General features: G+C 35.9%; 1 protein-coding gene across 3 annotated transcripts in view; it reads right to left on the reverse strand.

Annotated features, from left to right (window-relative positions):
- Positions 1-21,979, reverse strand: part of DMD (dystrophin) — a 1,854,428-nt gene that overhangs the window by 487,748 nt on the left and 1,344,701 nt on the right. For all 3 annotated transcript variants that reach the window (XM_031673322.2, XM_072956638.1, XM_072956633.1), the window contains one exon: positions 6,157-6,368. In XM_031673322.2, coding sequence (XP_031529182.2) covers positions 6,157-6,368 — 212 coding nt within the window. The remainder of the gene's footprint in view (positions 1-6,156; positions 6,369-21,979) is intronic.

Here is a 21,979-nt window from a genome sequence, read left to right on the forward strand (position 1 = left end):
TGCATCTGTATTCATCACAGATAATGGCTCTTTTTTTTTTTTTTTGTAACGTCTGGTTTGGGGATCAGGGTAATGCTGGTCTCATGGGATGAATTTGGGAGTGTACATCCTCTTCAACTTTTTAGAATAGTTTGAGAAGGACAGCCATTAGTTCTTCTGTATATGTTTGGTAGAATTCCTTGAAGCTGCCAGTCCTGGAATTTTGTTTGCTGGGAGCTGATTTTTCTTTTTTTAATTACAAAAATCAATTTCGCTAGTAGTGATTGGTCTGTTATACTGTTTTTTTCTTGATTCAACCTTGGCAGGTTGTATGTTTTTAGGAATTTGTACATTTCTTCTAGGTTGTCCAATTTATTGGCATATAATTTCACAGTATTCTCTTAATATTTTCTGTATCTCTCTGGTATTGGTTGTTATTTCTCCTCTTTCATTTCTCACTTTGTTTATTTGGGTTCTCTCACTTTTCTTCTTGTGAGCTTGGTTAAAGGTTTATCAATTTTGTTTATGTTTTAAAAAAAAATCAGCTCTGGGATTCATTGATCTTTTCTACTTTTTAAATCTCAAATCTTATTTTCTCTCTGATCTTTATTATTTCCTTCCTTCTGCTGACTTTAGATTTTGTTTGTTCTTCTTTTTCTAATTCCTTTAGAGGGTAGGTTAGGTAAGTTTGAGATTTTTCTTTTTTCCTGAGGAAGACCTATATTATCACTAGACACTTTCCTCTTAGAACTGCTTTTGCTGCAACCCATAGATTTTGGAGTTTTGGGTTTCCATTTTCATTTGTCTTGAGATATTTTCTGATTTCCTCTTCGATTTCTTCATTAACCCATTGGTTTTTTAGTACCACATTGTTTAATCTCCACATGTTTGTTCTCTCCCCATCTTTTTTTCTGTAACTGATTTCTAGTTTCATACTGTCATGGTCAGAAAACTGCTTGATATAATTTCTATCCTCTCTCTCTGGTAGTGTAAGACTGATTTTCAAGGCTACTGTGTAGCTGGGGGAAAGTGAAGGGAATAAGCTAAGTTAAAAGCCTCAAACCCTAGTGTTCTTACTGAAGTTCAGCAATTTACATATTGTTGGCAACCTTTGGTTAATATCCAGAGTTTAGAAAAGCAATTTTAACAATTTTGTAATTTGTTGTTTTTTGTAGGGGAGTGGATTCACAGAGTTGCCACATTATATTTTCAAACATGGAATAAGTTAAAGTGTGTAAAGGAAATGAGGCAAAATAAGTCGCAATCAGAGCCTAATGCTATTCAAATCTTGGTGACTCTGCATTAAATGTTTATATATTTTTGTAGTACTTGGGGAAACCATCCATTATTTCCTGTGCTTCATCAGTAATGTAGGGAGCACTCTGTATGCTTTGAGAAGTTTAATAGCTTCATATATACTTTGGGAGGAAAAGTACTGTCAGGTTATTGATTCTTTCTCCTTAATCATGTTGAAGCTTTAGGGGAGAACAAAAGGGAATAAAGAAAATGCATGAAGAAATAACAGGTCCTGGCAAAAGTTTTCTGATAATGCTTTTCATTATTGTATCAGAAATCTAAACTTAAAAATACCAGTGTGGGGCAATTTGCTGATTTAATTTTGTGCTCATCTAAAAAGTAAATAAAACATGTGAAACAAAAATTTAGCTTCTATTACTGTATGTATCTTTACAGTAGAAAAGGATGCTATCTAATATCACTCATGCCCCCAAACAATGAAAATTACAAGGCTCTACTTCCATATTTGAAAAAGAAGTTCTCCCTAATTAGTTTCTTTCCTAGTAAGATAATTTCCAATCCTCAAATAGCTACCAGATTTACTATACATAACAAGTTCAACTTTTAAAATTAACATGATTACAGTGTATCTATATTTCAAGTTTCCTAAATAATGTCTTCAAAATACAGCCTTGGAAACATTTATCTAATAATTTGAGAAATTATTGTATTAACACCTCAGATAGTTTTATGTATTATATAGCCAAATCAGCTAGGCTCAAACAAGATTTCACTTCTCTATTGAATTCATGTACCCTTAGCTCAGCAAGCACAAAACAGCTAATACTGTCACGTTTGAAAAGCTTTTATGCTGAATTTGACACAAAAGCAATCACAAAACAGAGAAAAAAAGGAATTTCTCTTTCAAAAGCTGAAAGGGGAAAAAAATAAATGAAAACTCTGAGCCTGGGTAAATCTCTCCAGACACTGGAAGGGAAGTTTAAAATCATCAAGAAATAATTTTTCCAAAGAATCCATTGCCAAGTTTGAACCGATCTTAATAGCCTAGGGAAGAGGTTGTGAAGTAAATCAAGATTCTGCCAAATGGAATAAATCCCATGGTGACCAATACTGGCAGTTTTAGTACCAATGGCATACCATCTTATCTCTTATGAACATTAAATGGCATCATCTCTCATAGGATTCTGTCACTGCCTACTGGCAGAGATTTTCATTAGGACAGAAATCCTGTATGATTTTTCCTAATATCTGTCTTTCCATCTCAAAAGAACATTATTGTTTTACTCGGGCCATGGAGAAGTGCAAGTGAAGTCATGTGATTAACAAAATCAACTACTTTATGTTTCTGTTCTAAAACAAATTTACGGGTTATACTGGAAAGAAAGAAATGAAACATACATTATGGGCACCTCTTAATGATATACACATTAATTATTGACTGAGCTATAGTTTGTTCTTTTGTCAAATAAAGATTCTCCTATTGTGATCTCCATCTGCCTTGACCACGCTTTCAAGATGAACTTTTCCCAGATGCCATCTCAGATTTGATTTCTATTTTGTGAAGGGGCTGTCATTGGTTTCATTTTTTCTCCCCTAGTTTTTCTAACCGAGAGGAGGTTTTCAAAATGTCTCATCAGTAGGGAAATGGTAAAAGATGGAACTTAATAAAATATTATAGGGTGAAAAATGATAATTACTAGAAGTTATGTAGCAATATATCTATTTATATAATAATACTAACTTTAAAATCAGAATTCAAAATTTCATCTACATTATGAAGACAATTAAAATATGTAGATAAGAAATGGAAGAGATTATAGACAAAGATTAGCAACTATGAATCATTAAAATATCAGAATTAGGAGTGATTGTTTTCTTTAGTTCAGGTATGGTGAGCGGTTTCAGTTTGCACAGTATGACAGTGCTGGTGGTTGGCTTTGAAACCATTTCATTGTGACCGTGAGGGTAGGCATCAGTGATGCTCCTGCAAGGGAGGCTGGCTGCTGTAATCACAGCTCTCCAACTCTGTAGACACAGCCTGATGACTGCTTTACGAGGCTCACCAGCTCTCCCTAATCCTAGACACACCGACTAAGACAGACTTTAGGGAGCAAGGAGATCCTGGTCAAACTAACCAGTGTCTGATTATGTCTATTTTCACATTTTCTTCCTGAAAGAAAATTTGAAGTGACAAGCCAGCTAATACCACTCAGTAGTGATAACACATAAAGGCAGTCCTCCATTTATAGGCTCCTGGATTTTATAAGAATTAAAACTCGTAATTTTGTCAAAAATGGAATGCAGTTTGCAATTATCTCCTTGGTTTTCCATAGTAAAAGAGAATATGAAAATTTCTGCCCAGTACACTGTTTCATTGCTTTCATTTTCCATCTGTTGAGTCAGTGCACATTGCCGTTGTCTCCCGTTCTCGTCCTTAGTGTTTTCTTGGTTTGTTTTAGCCACGCAGACAATGGGTAGAAGAGGAAATCTGTGAGCTCATCCACAAAAGTAATTGCTATGCATTCACATCCCAACTGGGGCCACTTTTAAGAGGAGTTACTGAACTTCTCTAGACGTTCAATGTTCCTATGTGTAAACTGAGAACAGTAATAGTACTTTTCATGGAAGGCTTTTGAGAGGATGAAATTAGCAAATATAAGTAAAGTGATCAGCACAGTTTCTGACAAATAGCAAGTACTTATTAGTATTAGCATTAAGATTACTTTAAGTTTTAACATATGTCATTCAGGAATTGGACAGGAAAATTACAGCTTTGGTCATCTTTATCTGTATTATGAACTTACACTGAAGTTGCAGCACTATATATCTTTAAATTCCTAAACATGAACACAAATAACATCAGTTTCCATAGATAATGGCTGAGCCATTTTTATGATGCACTTTTAGACTGATTTTTCAAAAGCAAATTTTGATTTCAGAAGCAATTATAATACAATCTTGTCTTTGTCTTTGGTGTTTAAAACATGTTACTTGTTTTGATAAAATTATTCTGTTTTCTCCTTTCATATTTTCTTTTCCAATTCCTTTTGTCTTATTTAAAGCCCCAGGCTTTTCCAGGACCTATTAAATCCTAATCATTTCTACCATCGCTTCAGGATTCTTATCTGTTTTAAGAGTATTTCTCAATTGCCAACTTTCAGAGTCTTTTTGCCCTAATCAACTCTATCACTCCATGCCTCTCATCTCTCCTTCCCTCATCTAACTCAAGGCTCCAGTCCAAACTCTTTTTCCCTATTAATTCTTCCTCACCACTTAACCACTTTGTTTCATGCTAGATTCATAGAATTTTGAATTTTTGAGACAAAAAAGAAATAGTATAACAGACTGAGTACCTTGTAGATCAGGTCAGATCCTTCAAGAATAACCACATGGATTCTACATTTCACATAGTCAGATGAGCAACTGGAAAAATCATTATTAGAAATTCCTAAGTCACCTGTGCTCATTCACGGGAGAAAACCTTAGTGATAACAAGTATCTTGGGGGAGAGAATTTTTACTTGTCTAGGTGTTGCTTCCAAGAGAGGTAATGATGAATTTGTAAAATCCTGTGTGTCTTTCTAACATTCTTGTTGTGTAAATAAAAATTTTACCCTCATAGCAGCTCAGGCCTTTTGGAAAAGTAGCTATGGCAGAGACTGGCTAAAAGCTCACTAGTTCATTATTCCCTTTATTCTTCCTGAAATTAAATTCTAGTCAATGGGATGTGGGTGGAAGTGATGTCCATAATCTCTAGGTCTGGCCATAAAATACTATGGATTGGGCACATGGTCTCTTACTCTTCTGCAATGACCTCGGGCAGTCATGATTTTAAAATTATAATTTAATAAAATGGGAAAAGCCTGGATCTCCAAGCCACCATTCAGGGGAGAGCTCCTAAGAAGGGTTCTTTGATCACTACTGGATTACGATACAACCAAAGAATTAATCATCATTGTATTAAGCTATTGAAATTTCAGGGTTTATTTTTCAAATAAGCCTAGTATAAATACACTAGCTTAGCATACTCTAAACACTGACTAATTTAGAAATGGTAGCCACTCTATCCAAGAAAACTTTGTCTTTTTTTCTCAGATGACATAGGTAATTTGAGATTCAGATACTTATTTAGCAGAAACCCTTTTGCTACCAGAAAAAAAAAATCTATAGAGGGTTTTGATCAAATGTTTAGTCTCATCAAGTTCCCATCATGTTTATTCTCTGCTTAAAATCCCCTAGAGACTACCCATTGTTTAGCATTTAAGGTCTTTCCCAACCGATCTTTACATAGGAGGCTTGAAATGATTAAGTGTATGTAGAATACCATGCACAGTGTTTGATAAAACATAGTCAAACAAATTTCCTTTCTTTTCCTTTTTCTCTTTCTTTTATCCTGAAGAGTTCCAGGTTATTAAGTAGATAAATATATGATGACGTTTTGAGGGTAAAGAGCAAGAAGAAGAGATGAAAGAGAAAGAAGTTGGGCTGGAGGTCAGAGGATGAGAGAAGAAAGTGAGAGTACACCTTCCCCCTGCCTTATTCATACACCCACCCTTCCCTTCTCCATTCACTGCCCTCAAATGAAGCAGGAAGGAGTAAACCTGTTACTTTCTCTAGGAAGGAATTAAGCCCATCTGACTGACTTCATGCTACTACATAAGCATGTACAACAACTTTCAAGCGATCTTAAGACATGGTGCAATGTGAAAACCAGCTCATTATATCTATAGTATTAAACAAAATTAAGATTATTAACCATCAATTTTCCTCTTATCTCTACCTTCCTTTGACCGAAAAGACCACTGTTCATTCCAGCTTATATTTTCTTTTAATAAATGTACATCAAAGCCCATTAAATTTTAATCCATGGTATAATTTTATCCAGTATATTTTATTTTAAGAACTTATCTTTGAAACTAACCTTGGTTTCTGTGATTTTCCTTTGGATTGCATCCATTGTGTAGGGACCCTCCTTCCATGACTCAAGCTTGGCTCTGGCCTGTCCCAAGACCTGCTCAGCTTCTTCCTTAGCTTCCAGCCATTGTGTCGAATCTTTTAACATTTCATTCAACTGCTGCCTCCGGTTCTGAAGATGTTCCTGTACTTCATCCCACTGACTCTGAATTCTTTCAACTAGAATAGGAAGAAAAATGAGTATGTGGGAGTAAATGCTAGTGTAGAGAAGACATTTGAAATTTAACATCCAAATATTATCTCACATTTTATATTACTCATTAAAGAAATTGCTCATTGTGTTACAGCTCAGATGACGGACAAAGGAATTCCTTACTTTTTTCAATGGCAAACATGAGTTTCTGTTACAGTAACTTTCTGAAGGTGACCTAGAACATCAGTAGTATATGTCAAAATTTAATTCTGTCTAATCTTAATCTATGGAACCAAACACGAATAATCTTTTAGAAAGCTTCTATAGCAGAATGCCTCAATCCCCTTGCCCCTATTACTTTAGTGCAACAGCCAGACTTTCAATTCCATCACTGACATTTCATTCCTTTAAGGCTTTGTGTTGCCAAAAAGAGTCTATCTGCCATCTAAATGGTAGGCTAGATACATCAAGGAAATGAGACTCCCCTCCTCCCTCTCCTGCCACCCTACCTCCCAGGAGCAGCTTGTAACCAGTGACTGATGGCAGGCACTGAGGTGTGAATATTCTAGCACCCTTGATGCTAGAGAAGATAACAGAGGTATGTGTTTCCTAAGGGTTCCCGAGTTATGCCGGTGGTATAAAGCTCTCATGGTTGACAGTGGTAAACCTGTTTGAATATGCACCATCCTTTACGTGCTGCCTTGCCTTAGCTGTCTCACTTCCTCACTCTCCTACTGATACTTTTCTCAACTCTCAGATAAATCACTTGCTCTCAAAACCTTTTCCTGGGGCAATCCAACAGCAGATAGGTATATTGGAAACATCTTGTAACAATATCTAAGAGTTCATGCCAGTTATATTCTGTAAATAGGACAGGCTTATACTGAGGCTATTTTTTCGTATCATTGTGAGTCAAAGACGGAGATTCCCTATAGATCCTGCTCTGAAATACTTTACTTTGGAATATTAAAAATAAACATGACCAGATTATTTTTTCTTTTCTTTGAGGACTATGTAAACTTTTCTTTAAGCTGATTTCATAAAGAGGAAATAATGCCATAGAAAACAAGAAATAAAACCACCATCCACTTTCTCCCTTAAGCAAGGAATCTGACAGAAATTCCAGATTGTCCCCTAAGCCTCACCAAACACCATATAAAACTGGTTACTAATTTCTCTTGTATAGAACTCCTTTCCTGTTTCCACATACTGCCACTGCAAAGCTCTATCATTTTTGGCCTACATGTCTGCAACTAGACTACACAGTGCCTCTGCCTCAACTCTTTGTTTTCCAATGTAACTTCTGTTTTGGAAATTGTAACTACAGACAGGGTAAAAACTAATATAAATCTGATCACACCACTCCTTCATTTAAACCCTTCAATGTCTCCCCACTGTCCTCTGGCATGTCTTAGCTTGATAGACATGTTCCGCTGTGATCTGGCCTGGATAACCTGAGAGATTTATTTACAAAGGAACAAATTACACATAATCAGGGTGCAGGAAAATCACGAAAGATAATATAAGAAACTAGGCCTTGCAGCAGTGGAGCTGTTACGATACCTAGGACCAAGAAATCAGGGGGGATGTGCCCAGAAGCTGAGAAACACGAGGAGAAGCTGCCTTGAGAAGCACGGTAACCTTCTGTCAAGGGACCCAGTAAACCTGAAGTAACTTCATGGGTAGGGAATGAGGAGAATAAATATCCTGACCTCCCTGCCCTTTCTCTTCAATTTCCTACTAGGGCTCCCCAGTGGCTAAACCAATTGGAAGTCAGAGGGCATGGGAGACCAATGATGACAGATCAGCCTCCCAGAGTAGAGAGTGATGTAGAGCAGGGCAAAGACTGCCTATAGATGGACAAATAAAAGGTATACAGCACAGTATCGTAAAATTGTGCTTGTTTCATGATGCAGATTTAGTCCTTCTTAATTAAATCTGTTGTTGCCTCTCTAAAGTTATGAGAAGTTATGAGTTAAAGAAATACTTGAGATATTTTGTAAATAATCATCAGGACTAAATAGACTCTATAAGACTACTGATTGTGACATGAAATAAAGAATCTGGTATCTAGAATGTAAAACCAAGCAAGTGGTACTTGCTACAGGTACTGTTATTATCGGGTTCATTTTGGTTTGGGTGTTTGCTATGCATTGCAAATCCAGTCAACGTATTATATTCCAACTTTGGTTACCATGTCAGCCTCCATTTGAATGGCAACCTCTCCTCATAATCTTTGAGCACATCCTTTTTTGTTTGTTTGTTGCACTGCTGTTGTTGCCCTACTGGGTAGTGTAGCACTTGTTATAGTTGAGGTTCACATTACCAATTGGTCTCCTATTCAATCTCTAGTTTACAAAAGTACGAGTTTAGATGCTATTATTTTAAAAAGCTGTTTTAATATATAAATAAAAATCTTTAAGTGTTTCAAAACATTTTCTTATCAATCATAGAAACAACTGATATCTCAAACAACTGATATACAAACCATTTCCAACTTACCTTAATAGGTTACTTTATTACGCATAGTTGGCACCTTTTTTTTGCATATTGTTATACACATGTTATATGTATTTGAACATAATAAAAGTGATTTTCCTTTAGAAGTCTCTGATTCCAGTTTGCCTTAATCAGCCCTAATTAGTGACATTTTACTGTGCTATCAAATTTTTTAGAATGCCTAGCATTTTTGATGTAAACATAGTAAACCATTTGTATTCATGCCAGTGAATATTTTGTACATCCTATAGTTCATCTGAGTAGCGTAGATATGATATATATACTTTAGAAGGCCATCATCACTTGATATGAGAAAGAGATAAAGAATTTATTTCTATCATGTGGCCAGGTATTTCTCAATTGTGGAAAAGGAGAAAATTTTTATAGCCTAGACCATTACTTCAGACAAACACGCCATTCGAATGCTTGTTCAATCACAGCAATGAAGGTTTTCAGCCCAAAAGGGTCATGTGTGTCTAATTTAGCAAAATAAAATGATTCACTGGGTGTACATCCCACTAAAGATGTGTTTTCTCATCCTTGACTTTCAACTGTACATGATAATGAGATAATACTTAACGAAATAGATTTATAATCTACCGATTCACTCAACAATCCATCTACCCCTTCATGCACCCCTATCTATCAGTCTATCCATCCTGCCAGTTACCATTTTATTTACCATCTACTGGATATCAGGCATGAGGTTAAGACTCCCAGAAGAGTCGAGGACACATTCCCTGGCTGCTGGTTGGTTGGTGCCTTTAGACAGAGGTGTTATTCACAATTTACTCAAAGAAGAAAGGTCAGAATTTCTAGGGAAAAGACAGTAAGTTCCATCTGGGACCTATTCATCAGAAAGTTTTGAGGATCATCCACACATGACTATCGTTTGAGTCAGTTAGACTGAAGATACTATGGCAAAGCTGTGTGTTTTGGGAGACAGAAATCCAGGATTAGAAGTCAGTAGAGAAGTAAAAACTGAAGCCGTCAATATGAATACATTCTCACTGGTATGGTATATAGATTGAGCAGAACAGAAGGTTAAAGATGGCAGTCCTGGAAAATACAACACATAAAGACAGAATATAGCATAAGTTAAGTCAATAGATGAATGACCGGCTAGAGAAGTAAGAGGATTACCAGAAAAGTGTACTTCCACAGAAACATGGACAAGAAAGAATTTCAAAAACACAAGCGTGGTTAACCATTTTCAATGCCATAAATATCACAAGAGCTAATAAAAATCGTAATAAAACATTTATTTGAATATCCACTTTGCTCAAAGTACTGTTTAAGCTCTTTACATGTATAAACTCATAATCATCATGAGAATCTTATGAGGTAGGTATCATTGTTTGTATTATTACTGTTGCTGTTCTCCTCATTCAACAGATGAAGAAATAGGGACCATGCTGAAGAACTGGCCTAAGGTCATACAGATAGTGAGTGGTAGAGCCAACACTTGGACCCAGTCAGACTTCCTAAAGCCCAAGCCAAAAGTATCCAATGGCTTTGGCCACATGGAATTTCCTGAAGACTATATAGAAAATGAGTTTATTGGAGTGGTAGAAATCTTATCATAGGGAATTGACAAGTGAATCAGCCAGTGATGGAAGACCTTTGGGAGATAACTGCCCCTTGTGAGTGACAACTGTCAGGTGTATTTTTCACTATCTCCCAAACTTCACTCAACAGGGTTGGGGTCTAGTTGTCCACAGCAATAATCTGCTCAATAATTGGCTCAATTATTGGCTTCTTTCCTTTACATATTCCACTGTCCTACTCCCCTACTGGTACTTCTTGGGATCACCATAAAAGAAAATCACTGTCATTCAAATCATTATTTCAAGGTCTTCTTCTGGTAGAATCTAGTCTAAGTTTGAATTTTATTCACTTAAAAAATTCCTTAGTACACATCCCAGTGCTTGGCACTTGGTATACTTCTGATAACTGCCAAATGAATTGTACATGTAGACTTCTTCAATTATCCATGCTTGTTTAGAATAATATAAAAATGCTACTTCCAAAGGTAATCCCTGCCCAGGACCTTGAGTCTTTTTTACAAAGCAGTCATTGTCTCTTAATTGCATTTCAAACTCATATAATTTGAACACTGGCTTTAGTCTTTCACATTTCCCTCTGTTTTCCTCTCACACTTCATGATCTCTATTATAAGCGAACACATATTCTTCAGGCATCCTTTGTTTATGATTTAATGCCTTTACATCGATCATATTTTCTTGTGTAAAACATCATTAATATCATGTTTACCACTAGAATATTATCATCTGATTTAAAAAAATCCATACATTAAAAGGTACAAATGTGTGGAGGAATCCCATGAGCCAAAACTAATCAATGATCTCTAACATTCTTAAAATAAACTGTAGGTCAGAGAGAATCTGTTGGCATGTCTTCTTGCCTCTGTCTGTCTTTTTAATTAAATCTTAGACTGAGTAACAGAAAAGCACATGTGTGTAACAGATAAGGGTATTTTTTATGGGCATTTTCAAATGTTGAAACACACTGAGCTCCAGAGGATAATAACAACAATAAACTATCATATTGTTATTAACAGAAGTACAATTAGATGAATACTAGAAAGACAGTCAGCAGATGTAACGCCCCTTGTGAAATAACCAACCATATGTGAGACCCCATTTTGCAGAGCAGAAATTATGGAGAAATTATTTTCTTTACAAAAGCACACACGGAAGATTTCTCTAGTCAACTTGGCAAAGATATGTAAAATATTATTTAACTTGTATTCCACTCCCAGGTACATATCCAAGAAAAATGTGTACTTATATTCACCAAAAGACACGTACTAAATTAGAAGAGTCCTCAAATTGCAAACTATCCAAATTCCCATCGACTATAAAATGGATCAATACATTGTGGTATATTTCTCAATAGAATACTATCCAGCAACAAGAATTAAGTATCTACAACTGTATTCAGTGGTATTTATTAATCTCACAGACATAATGTTGAAGGAAAGAGGCCAGCCAAATCCAAGGAAATACTGTATTACTCCATTTATAAAATGTACAAAACCAGGAAAAAGTAAGATGACTATAGAAGTCAGGATAGTTGTTACCCTTGTAAGACTGGTAGTCATGGAAAGAGACACGACAGCGACTTCTGATGTTCCAGTAGTTGCGCGTTTCTTGCTTTGGGTGCTCTTTACACAGCTGTATTCAGTTTGTGCACATTCCTCAAGCTAGACATTTCTGTTATATGCATTCTTCCTTATGCACATTGTACTTCAATAAAATTTTACTCAAATATTTTTGATTTGTAAAATGTATTAAGCTTTGGAGAATTCATCTTTTTCAAAAGGGTTGCAACTTGTGAAATATGTATCACTTTGGAAGATACGAATGATAATAAGAGATGCAAGGGTTTTGCTAAGAACACAATACAATTTAGGACTTAGATTTCTGTAATAAAGAACATTTTAGAAATGGTCATTGGACCGTGAACCAGACTAGACTCACAGAAACAAGTCAGTACATAGAGCTATCAGTTATTTAATTTAGAACCAGGCAGTGTATTTGGTTGATATAGCTATCCTAAGAGTAGATCCTGCAGAACATATACAAAGGAAAATTTTACAAGTTTTATATCTATTTCATTTTGTCAAGGAATGAAAGGAAACATAAACTCTGAAGACACATAAAACCTGAAGACCATCAGAGAAAACCTGTTATTCTATTATCTTGGTCCCATTATCTTGGAACTGGACCATCATGGTAGTTAGACCTGGTAAATGTCCATAACTGGGCAATGATTCAAACTACAGGATTTCACCACCTTTACTACAACACTTCATCTAGGATATTACTGATAGAACAAAGACATATCATGGCAAGGAACTTGGTCACTAGAGCCCATACTGTAGGTGTACATTTATACCAGATTCATCTGACATATAAAAGCTAAATAATAATAAAATATATGCATATTAACTCAGACCATCCGTGTATATTGGTAACTGAAGAGCTACCCAAATTGTGCATTTCTTCTCTCAGAGGTCTAGCATGGTAAGCTTCTCAACTGATTTGTGCAGTAAGTAGATGCTGGAGAATGAAGGGAATAAATAACCAGTGCTAGGACTCAGGATGACAGACTGGGTGGGACTCAGCACGTGTCCTGATTTACTGAACTCCAGAAGTGTCAAATTGGAAACTCAGCAATCACGTCAAGAACCACAATATTGCACAGAAAGAAACAGTTCAGTTGATTGAGTACTAAATCAATCTTTCACTTCAGGTTTCTAAGCTAGCTATGTTTGATTATCGATATACAATCTTGACTGATATAAATTCCCTCAATATTTCTCCCAGGGAAAAAATGTTATTTACAAAAATGAAATGATTGCCTTTTTGAGTATACATTGCTATGGAAAAAAGAACAGCTCTGTTGCAATTTCTGCACTGAAGTTACAGTCTGTGAATTAGAAGTTACTGTGACTAAGTTTTAGAAAGAAACCTTCTGCAGCAGTTAGTAATGGGTCATAGCCCTGGATTTGTGATGAAACATATTTTAATTTGCAAAAGCTGATTCACCACAACTTCAATTTCCTCCACTGCAAAGCTGAAATAATGATAGTTGCACAACCAAAGAATTGTTGTGAAGATAAAAATCAGTAATGGATAAAAGTGTTAAAGGACCCTACTAAAGCAAGGTGTTATTGCATCTCTGTACAGAGGCTAAACAATAGATTACAGTCATCAGCAAACATTTGTAATCTGCTAGGGGGAGCACACTGTGGATCTCAATGATTCCACAGAATACACAAGAGTTCCAGGTAGAAAATGCTGAGCTAGAAGAGCTAAACTGCAGGTAAATCTTTTGAGGTCATTTGAATGGGTGAAGAGTGACATATGTTTACCTGTGGTCAATTGTAAGAAAAATTTTCCCAATTGAGGTTAAGACAATTAACTCTGAATTATTTGTTAGTATCAGGAAAAAGATGTGGGGATCACAATAGCCTGTTCCTTAAGGCTAAAACAGTCAACAAAATGTCAGGCATGATCAAGAAGGGAACTGAAAACAAAGACACCATCATTATTCTACTCCTGCATAAAGTTAGGCTAAAACTATACCATAAGTAATGTGAGTATATCTCAATGGTTGACATTCAAAGATTTATAAGGAACCAAGGAAAGTCCAAGTAATAACCCAAGTTATAGGAAATATTAAGATTTGTTCCTCCTATTTCCACAAGGAATTTAAACATTGTTCTGTAGAACTCTTATCTACAGTTAAGCTCTGCAAAGAGATGTCTCAACTTAAACCCATTAAGAAGAGGAAGGTTGCTGGGGGGAGGGGAGTGGGAAGGGAAGACTGGGAGTTTGAAATTTGTAGATACTGACAGGCCTATGTAGAATAGATAAACAAAATTATACTGTATAGCACAGGGAAATATATACAAGATCTTGTGGTAGCTCACGGTGAAAAAGAATGCAACAATGAATATATGTATGTTCATGTATAACTGAAAAATTATGCTCTACGCTGGAAATTGACACAACACTGTAAACTGACTATAACTCAACTAAAAGAAAAAAAAAAAAACAGGACAGCTAAGACCCACCTTGGCCAGGAAGAGAAGACTGTTTCTCCCCAAGAGTCTGGACCAGGCCTCTATAAATCCAAATTCAATCATTAAAAATGTTTTTAAAAAAATAACATGTTTTTCATGTTTCCCAAATGAAGAAGGTCTGCTAAAATTAGCATCCCAATGTTCATACCAGCACTATATACAATAGCCAAGACATGGAAACAACCTAAATGTCCATCAACAAAGTACTGGATATAGAAGCTGTGGTATATTTATACAATGGGATACTACTCAGCCATAAAAAAGAATAAAACAATGTCATTTGCAGCAACATGGATAGACCTGGAGAATGTCATTCTAAATGAAGTAAGCCAGAATTAGAAAGAAAAATATCATATGATATCACTCATATGTGGAATCTAAAAAAAAAAGACAAAACGAACTTATTTACAAAACAGAAACAAACTCACAGACATAGAAAACAAACTTATGGTTACCAGTGGGGAAGGGATAAATTTGGAGTTTGGGATTTGCAGATACTAATACATATAAAATAGATAAACAACAAGTTCATACTGTATATAGCACAGGGAACTATATTCAATATCTTGTAGTAACTTATGGTGAAAAAGAATATGAAAACAAATATATGTACATTCACATATGACTGAAGCATTATGCTGTACATAATATATATATATATATATATATATATATATATATGTTACAGGGAAAAAAAAAAGAAGAGGAAGAAGCAAATATACTAACCACGAAGCTGAATGTAGCTAGTGTGAACAGGCATTTGCTCTAGTTAGGAACAGGAGAGGAGGAATATGGTTGCTGTGCAAACAGAAAAAAATGTCTGAGATATTTCAGACCAAAAAGTTGAAGAGAGGGGAGTTACAGGCACATGATTAAGTCCTAGCTGCTAAGACTAATTTGAGTATCTGCTTCTTCTCTGAATGCCCCAAAAGCTAGAATTCAGCAACAGCCAAGCATTTAGTTTTACATTCATGGAAGACAGACTCAGAATAAATGACTAAGTCAAAAACATCTAACATTTAAGCTTAGTTTGAACATGGCAACGATTAGCAATTTCATGCTTTTTTTTCACACTCAGTTCACTCTGTAAAATAGGGATAATAACAAGAAGATTAATAATCTACGAAAATGAAGGAAATAATGGACACAAGGCACTGAGCAGAGTATTTGGCTCCTAAATACATGGCTACAAATACGCAGTTATGCACTTTTGTCTAACATCCTTGGACTTTTCAAATCATGATCCCTAGGGTTCTTTCCAGCTCTGACAGTATGTGAAATGTATGTTCCCTGTTGTTTCTGTCAAAGATAGAAGCTCACCTTACAAGACTATTGGGAAGAACTCAGTCAGTCCAGTTCCTGGATGAACAAACAGCATATCAACATCCATTCCCCTGGATGGACCATTTGTTTAATTTAGCCTGGCAAGCTAATATTCAGTCATGTTAAAATTCAGTTAAAATAAACTCAAGACAACCTAAAAAAAACTTTTTAAATTTTTTTTAACTGAGATATACTTGACATATAATTTTATATTAGTTTCATGTGTACAACATAATGATTCGATATTTGTATGTATTGTAAAGTGGTCACCACAATGTCTAGTTAACATCCAAAAGTTCTTTCCTTTCTGGGGTGATAGTATTTTTCTGTATTTTGATAGAGGCGTGAGTCACTCAGGTGTACCCAACCATCAATGATCACTGAATGGTACACAGAAGGTTTATGCATTTGACTCTGTGTAAATTTTGCCACAAAAAAAGACAAACAAGCAAGCAAATAAACAAAAAGAACTATAAATGAATACTGAGCTCTAGTTACTAATATGCATGCTGAAGTATTTAGGGGTAAAGAGTACTGATGTCTCCAAATGCACTCTGAAATGCATCAGAAATTAATCAGGATTGATGGAAAGAGAAAAGGGATGAAGCGGTACATCACAATTTAGGTGGTGGGTTCAGGGATGTTTACTCTCCAATTCTTTCAGCTTTGCTGTGCAATTGGATTTTTCATACTAAAATATTGGGTAAAATGCTCTCTCATAGCAAGCACAAAGCAGCATACTATTTAAACACATTTTTAAGTCACTGCGGTCACTTTCCAATTAAGAAACAAAATACCATCTGTGGAAAATAGAAGTTTAAAACGTAGTAAAGAGAATTTACAGGAGCAAAAATGACAACATTTTGCTTAAAGTCACATCCAATGTGTATGGAGAAGAGCTGGAGCTGGAATTCAGGCAGATATCTTAATTTCCTAATCAATAGACTGTCAAAGATCTTATTACCTCCTTTAAAGTACGCTGAATATTCTCACAGAGAAAATGAGTTAGTCCTCTGAAGAAAGCTCATGCTCCTGTTTTGGTTATGAAACATAGGGAAGTGTGTGTTGGTTCCCGTATTGAAAGATGAGTTGAGGTAAACGGAGGGTTGCATTCTTGCCAATGATTAGAGAGTCCTATATTTACAGGAAAATACAGACATCCAGTCATAATGGAACATGTAAGTTATTTTTTAATTACATAAACAGGTAGATATTAAAAGGTGATTTAACTTGATTGTTAAAATGAATTAACTGGGGAAAAAAAAAAAAGAATGGCTTCCTTTGGCCAGGGGCAACTACAAGTTGAGACGAAAGCTTGAAGTTGGGAGAGAAGCTTGATCTATAGTTATGTAAAAATATTTCCGTTTCCAATCCTAGTTCACTAAGAAATAATCTAAGTGTGATATAGACACAACATATCACAGGACAATCCATCTGTCCAGCCTGCCTCAGCCATCAACTAATTAAGTGCCAAATGTAGCAAATAAAGTACTAACAACTTGAAAGTGTTCAGCAAGAGTTCATTAAGGTGGAGCTAAAGGGGACTATCACAATTCCAGCACCACCGATTTATTATAGTGTCACCAGCATGCAATGCATACAATAAAACCCATTCATCACTGTACATTTGCACACCAAAACTGATGCATTTTTTGGAATACAAATATTTTCTACATCTGTAGAATAAAAAAAAGACATTTTCTCATCCCTGTACACACACTGAATTTCATCCCTACCCCCTTATCACTCAAACTTTTATTTGATGGGTGCAGAAAACCCAAGTTACACCTGAAAAGCAAAGTGGGCTCACTACTGCCCTCACAAGCACACTCCACAGTCTAGCCAATCAAGTTAAGGAATAAAAATAAATATAAAATAATTCCTTGAGGAGAAGTCATGGGCTAAAAAGCAGAATGCCAGATATTATCTAACAGACTTTTCTGTATTTCCCTCTCTTCAGGTTTAGGTGTCTCTCCCATCCATGCCTAATTCTCTCCCTGTACTCAGCATTCCAAATTTTTTCACCTCCTAAGAGAAGTGATTCTGTTTTTTACCCATCCTGTACCTTCAATCTCAGTCTAGAACCTCAACTAAAAAGAAAACAAAAACCACAGAAAAATTCTTCCTTTTGGCTCTACACCCCTTCTGGCTAATCCTATGTCTTTCTCCTTCATGACAGAGCGGTTTATACCAGAGTTAAAGGATGGTTTGTGGACCAGCAGCATCAGCATCACCTGGGAGCCTATCAGAAATGCAGTATCTCAGGCCCCACTCAAGACCTACTGAACCAGAATGTGCATTTTCAAACAAGATTCCAAAGGTCACATGTATGCACATTAAAGTTTGAGAAGCACTGGTCTACACCCACCATTTCCACTTCCACACCTCACACCCCTCTTTCAATCCACTGAATTTTGACTTTTGCCACAAGAAATTACCTCTGAAGATGGTAATAATAAACCTTCAATTTACTACAGCATTGGAGAGTCTAAAGTCTATTTTTTCCACACCCCCCTTCAGTACTTGCCATCACATATAAGACCTTGAAATCCTCTCATTTTGATCAACATGGCAAGATTTTTAAAAATGTATTTATTCTACCTCTTTGGTCACCCCTTAGCCTCCTCTGCTCAACTTTTAAACATTGCTATTCCCTAGAGGTCTCCTTTTGACCTTCTTTTCTTTTCACTTTACATATGCTCCTTGGTGAGTTCATCAACTTGCTTCATTTACCACCTTTACAACGATCATAGTCAAATTCCTGTTTTAACCTAAGAACTCTCTCCTGAGTTCCATATTCACAAAGCCAAACTCCTACAAAACCCCTTTTAAATATTCAACATATCCAAAATTGATCACGCCATCTTTACCCTTCCTCTCCCCTAATCACTGACACACATCTGTTCCTCTACCTAGGCATTCAAGGAGAAGCCTACAAATCATTTTGATTCCTCTTTCTTCCTTATCCTTTAACCAAGATGCCAAGTCACTCATTCAGCCTCCTTAATGGCTCTTCTAACCTCTCTATCATCCAGCTGGCTCTTCCCTAGACTGTTTTAATTAAAAGCTTCCTGATGCTCTCTCTTACTTAGTGAATCAGAACCTCGTCTGCACATCTGAGTCAACTAGGGTGCTTTAAAAAGTACCAATGTCTGGGCTCTCTTCTGAAAGATTTTGATTTAATTGGGTTGGGGTGGAGTCCAGGTACTGGCTTTTTAAAAAAGCTCCCCCTAGTGATTCTAATGTGCAGCCAGGACTGAGAATCACTGCTTTAATACTAACCTTTTGCACCCCTCATCTGTCTTGAATACTCTGATCAGAGAAAACTTCTGAAGATAAAAAGCTGAGTCTGTCATCACTTATGAAATACCTTTAATGTCACCCTTTCATTGCTGTCAGAATAAATTCAAAACTCTTTACCTGACTGACAAGATCTTTTGTAATGTGGCCCTTGTCTACGTTTCCAGCTTCTTGACTTTTACTGTCTGTTGTGAACCCTATACTCCAGATTTACAGCTACAGAGGAGTCCTCTACACGTTACCACATGTCTCACATGTGTCTACGCTTTTCCTCTGCCCAGAATATCCTCTACCCTTTTTCACTCTGCAACACTCTACTCAAAAGTCACTGCTATTAGTCATTTTTTCCTGACCATTCTCTCCTGCTCCACTCAAGCACTGATTCAGGGGCTTCAGTAGGGTATCCCACCTTATGGTTTCTAGAGCACTAAGCACACATCATTACCTCTGAATACACTCATTTCACGACTTGACAATTGTCTATTTCTTGTCTGTCTCATCTACTGAAAGGTAGTCACTTGAGGAGAGGAAATGCGTTTTTATACTCAGAGCCCAATGTAAGTTTGGCATGAGTGGAGTATAAAGTGTGGAAAGGTAAATACAGCATTTAAGTCACAAGCAAGAATTTATGTGCTATTGCAGAAACAAAAATAATCACCAACATACAAGAGATAACAAATGCACTTAATCAACGTTCAAATCTTTTAGATTTTGTGAAAATGGGGCTTCTATATTAAGAAGGAAAAATGGAAATCAATGACATATAGCCTCAAGTGATCCCTTCAAATGCTTCTCTAGAAAAGCAAAATGTGAGCTCAGAAATAAATAAAGATCAATTCTAGTTCAGTTAACACATATATGGTTATGAAGATAAATACAGGATCAGTGATCATAAAATATAAAGTGTTGACTTAAAAGTCAAAAAGGAAGTTGTATGAAAGTCTCAAATTTCCCTTCTGAGACTCCATTTTGAGATAATCTTTGCTTATTTAAACCTCAGCAACTCGTGAAAGTTACAGTAAACGATGTGAAATATCGAGGAGATAAAAGGTAACTCTCTCTTTAGATGATCCCAATTCAAGTGACAAAATCATTTCATAAGAAATACGTAAATAAACATCGAACATTAGTACAGCAACTCGTGAAATAGTACAGCAGCTTCTAATTGAAATGCTTGAGTTTCTAAGAAACAATAAAAATTCTATATATTGCTTCTACTATTCCATTTATCTCTGGGTAATTCATAACTATACATCCGGAGAAGAAAGACCCAGGAAAAAGATGGTACCTTGGTAAAACACATGGCTAAGAAATACAGGAATAGAATAGTGCAATTGCTTTAATTTTAAAAGGAAATTCTTAAACAGAATTCCCACAGTAAAAGAAGAAAGAAATTTAAAATGAGGTAATCTCTGTGAAAAGTGCTTTATAAACTGCAAAGATGCCAACAAACATACGGTATTAGTACTATTTTCTTTAAAATGAGAAATAGAATAGCATTGTGCCTACACTATTTGCATCAAGGGAGCAGAATCCTTTAAAAACATGTAAAACTGATGCCTTTTAACCAAAATAAAAAGAAAGACACACACACATTGCCTAAACTTGGTCTTGAGCAAGATTATACTTACGTTCTGGTAAGTTCTTATAAAGAACCATTTGATTATCTGATAATGATTCAATTTTATACATTTATTCATTTACTTGTTCCTTTGTCTATCCGTTCATTCATTACAAGCTTTTTCTTGAGAATCTACTATGTGCTTGAGACTGAGTTAGAATATATACAAAATCAAAGCTGCATAAGGAATAATAAACATTTTGTAAGTAAACTACTCGGTTCAATATTTATATGCATTTGGAATCCATATCTTTAAAATAGACTCTACTTATCTGAATGCATCACTCATTGAAAAAAAAAAAAAGCTAAAAGAGAGGACTTTCACAGCTCCCACTGGCCTTGTGAGTTACGGTAAGGATTTTGATCTTTGTCCTCAGTGCAATGGGAATCCACTGAAAGGTTTCATGTGGGGAAGTGACACCATCTGATCTAGGTTTCAAAAGATTAGTCATACTGCTCATTATAAAATAGATCAGAGGGGAGGGCAAGAAAAAATGCAGAAAAACAGTACGATGCTAAGGTAGGAGTCTAGGTAAAACCTGATGGTGGCTGGTAGATTGAAAGATAAGACCAGATTAGTAAGATACTTAAAAGATTAAAGGTTCAAGACTTTGCCTAAGTTCTTTTCTCTGCATAGAATGCAGTGCCTGGTCCAAGATAGGTGCTTCATGCGTGCTTTTGACAGGAAATGAATGGGGTCATAAAAATCTTGCAATTCTTTAAAGGGGTCTTAGAGGCTCTGGCCCTGTCATATAACGACTTTTCCCTCTCACAGCAAAAGATGGAATTAATAGGCTGTGACCACCGTTTTTCAGGGTATGCCTTCTTCACCATGCTTCTTCTAGAATACAGGCTACATGTTAATATCTGCAAATTCTTGTTAAAAGTCTATTTGTCATGACATCTTTCTCGCTTGCTATTTTTTTTTTTTTGGCTTGACTTTTGAGTCATTTACAGATAAATAGGTAGGACAAAAACGCTGACCCTTTTTTGTATCTAACAATGGTGAAAAAGGTTGGTGTTAGACATCGACATGGACCTACAACTTCATGTGGAAGATAAGGTTATAATAATCCCCAAGAGGAAAAGTAATGTAGACAGTTTGCCATATGAAATGGATAGAACAGGTAAGACATCAGAGGTGTCATTATGAGAGCTGTCATTCATATAGTGATGAGTAACTGAAGCCATGAGTGTAAGGGACAAAGGCCAAGCCTTGGGAATATTCTGGAGAGAGGTAGACTAAATGCAGGAAACTGAAATGAGAGATTTGGAAAAGG

This window comes from Vicugna pacos, chromosome X (genome assembly GCF_048564905.1).
Source record: "Vicugna pacos chromosome X, VicPac4, whole genome shotgun sequence".
NCBI lineage: Eukaryota > Metazoa > Chordata > Mammalia > Artiodactyla > Camelidae > Vicugna > Vicugna pacos.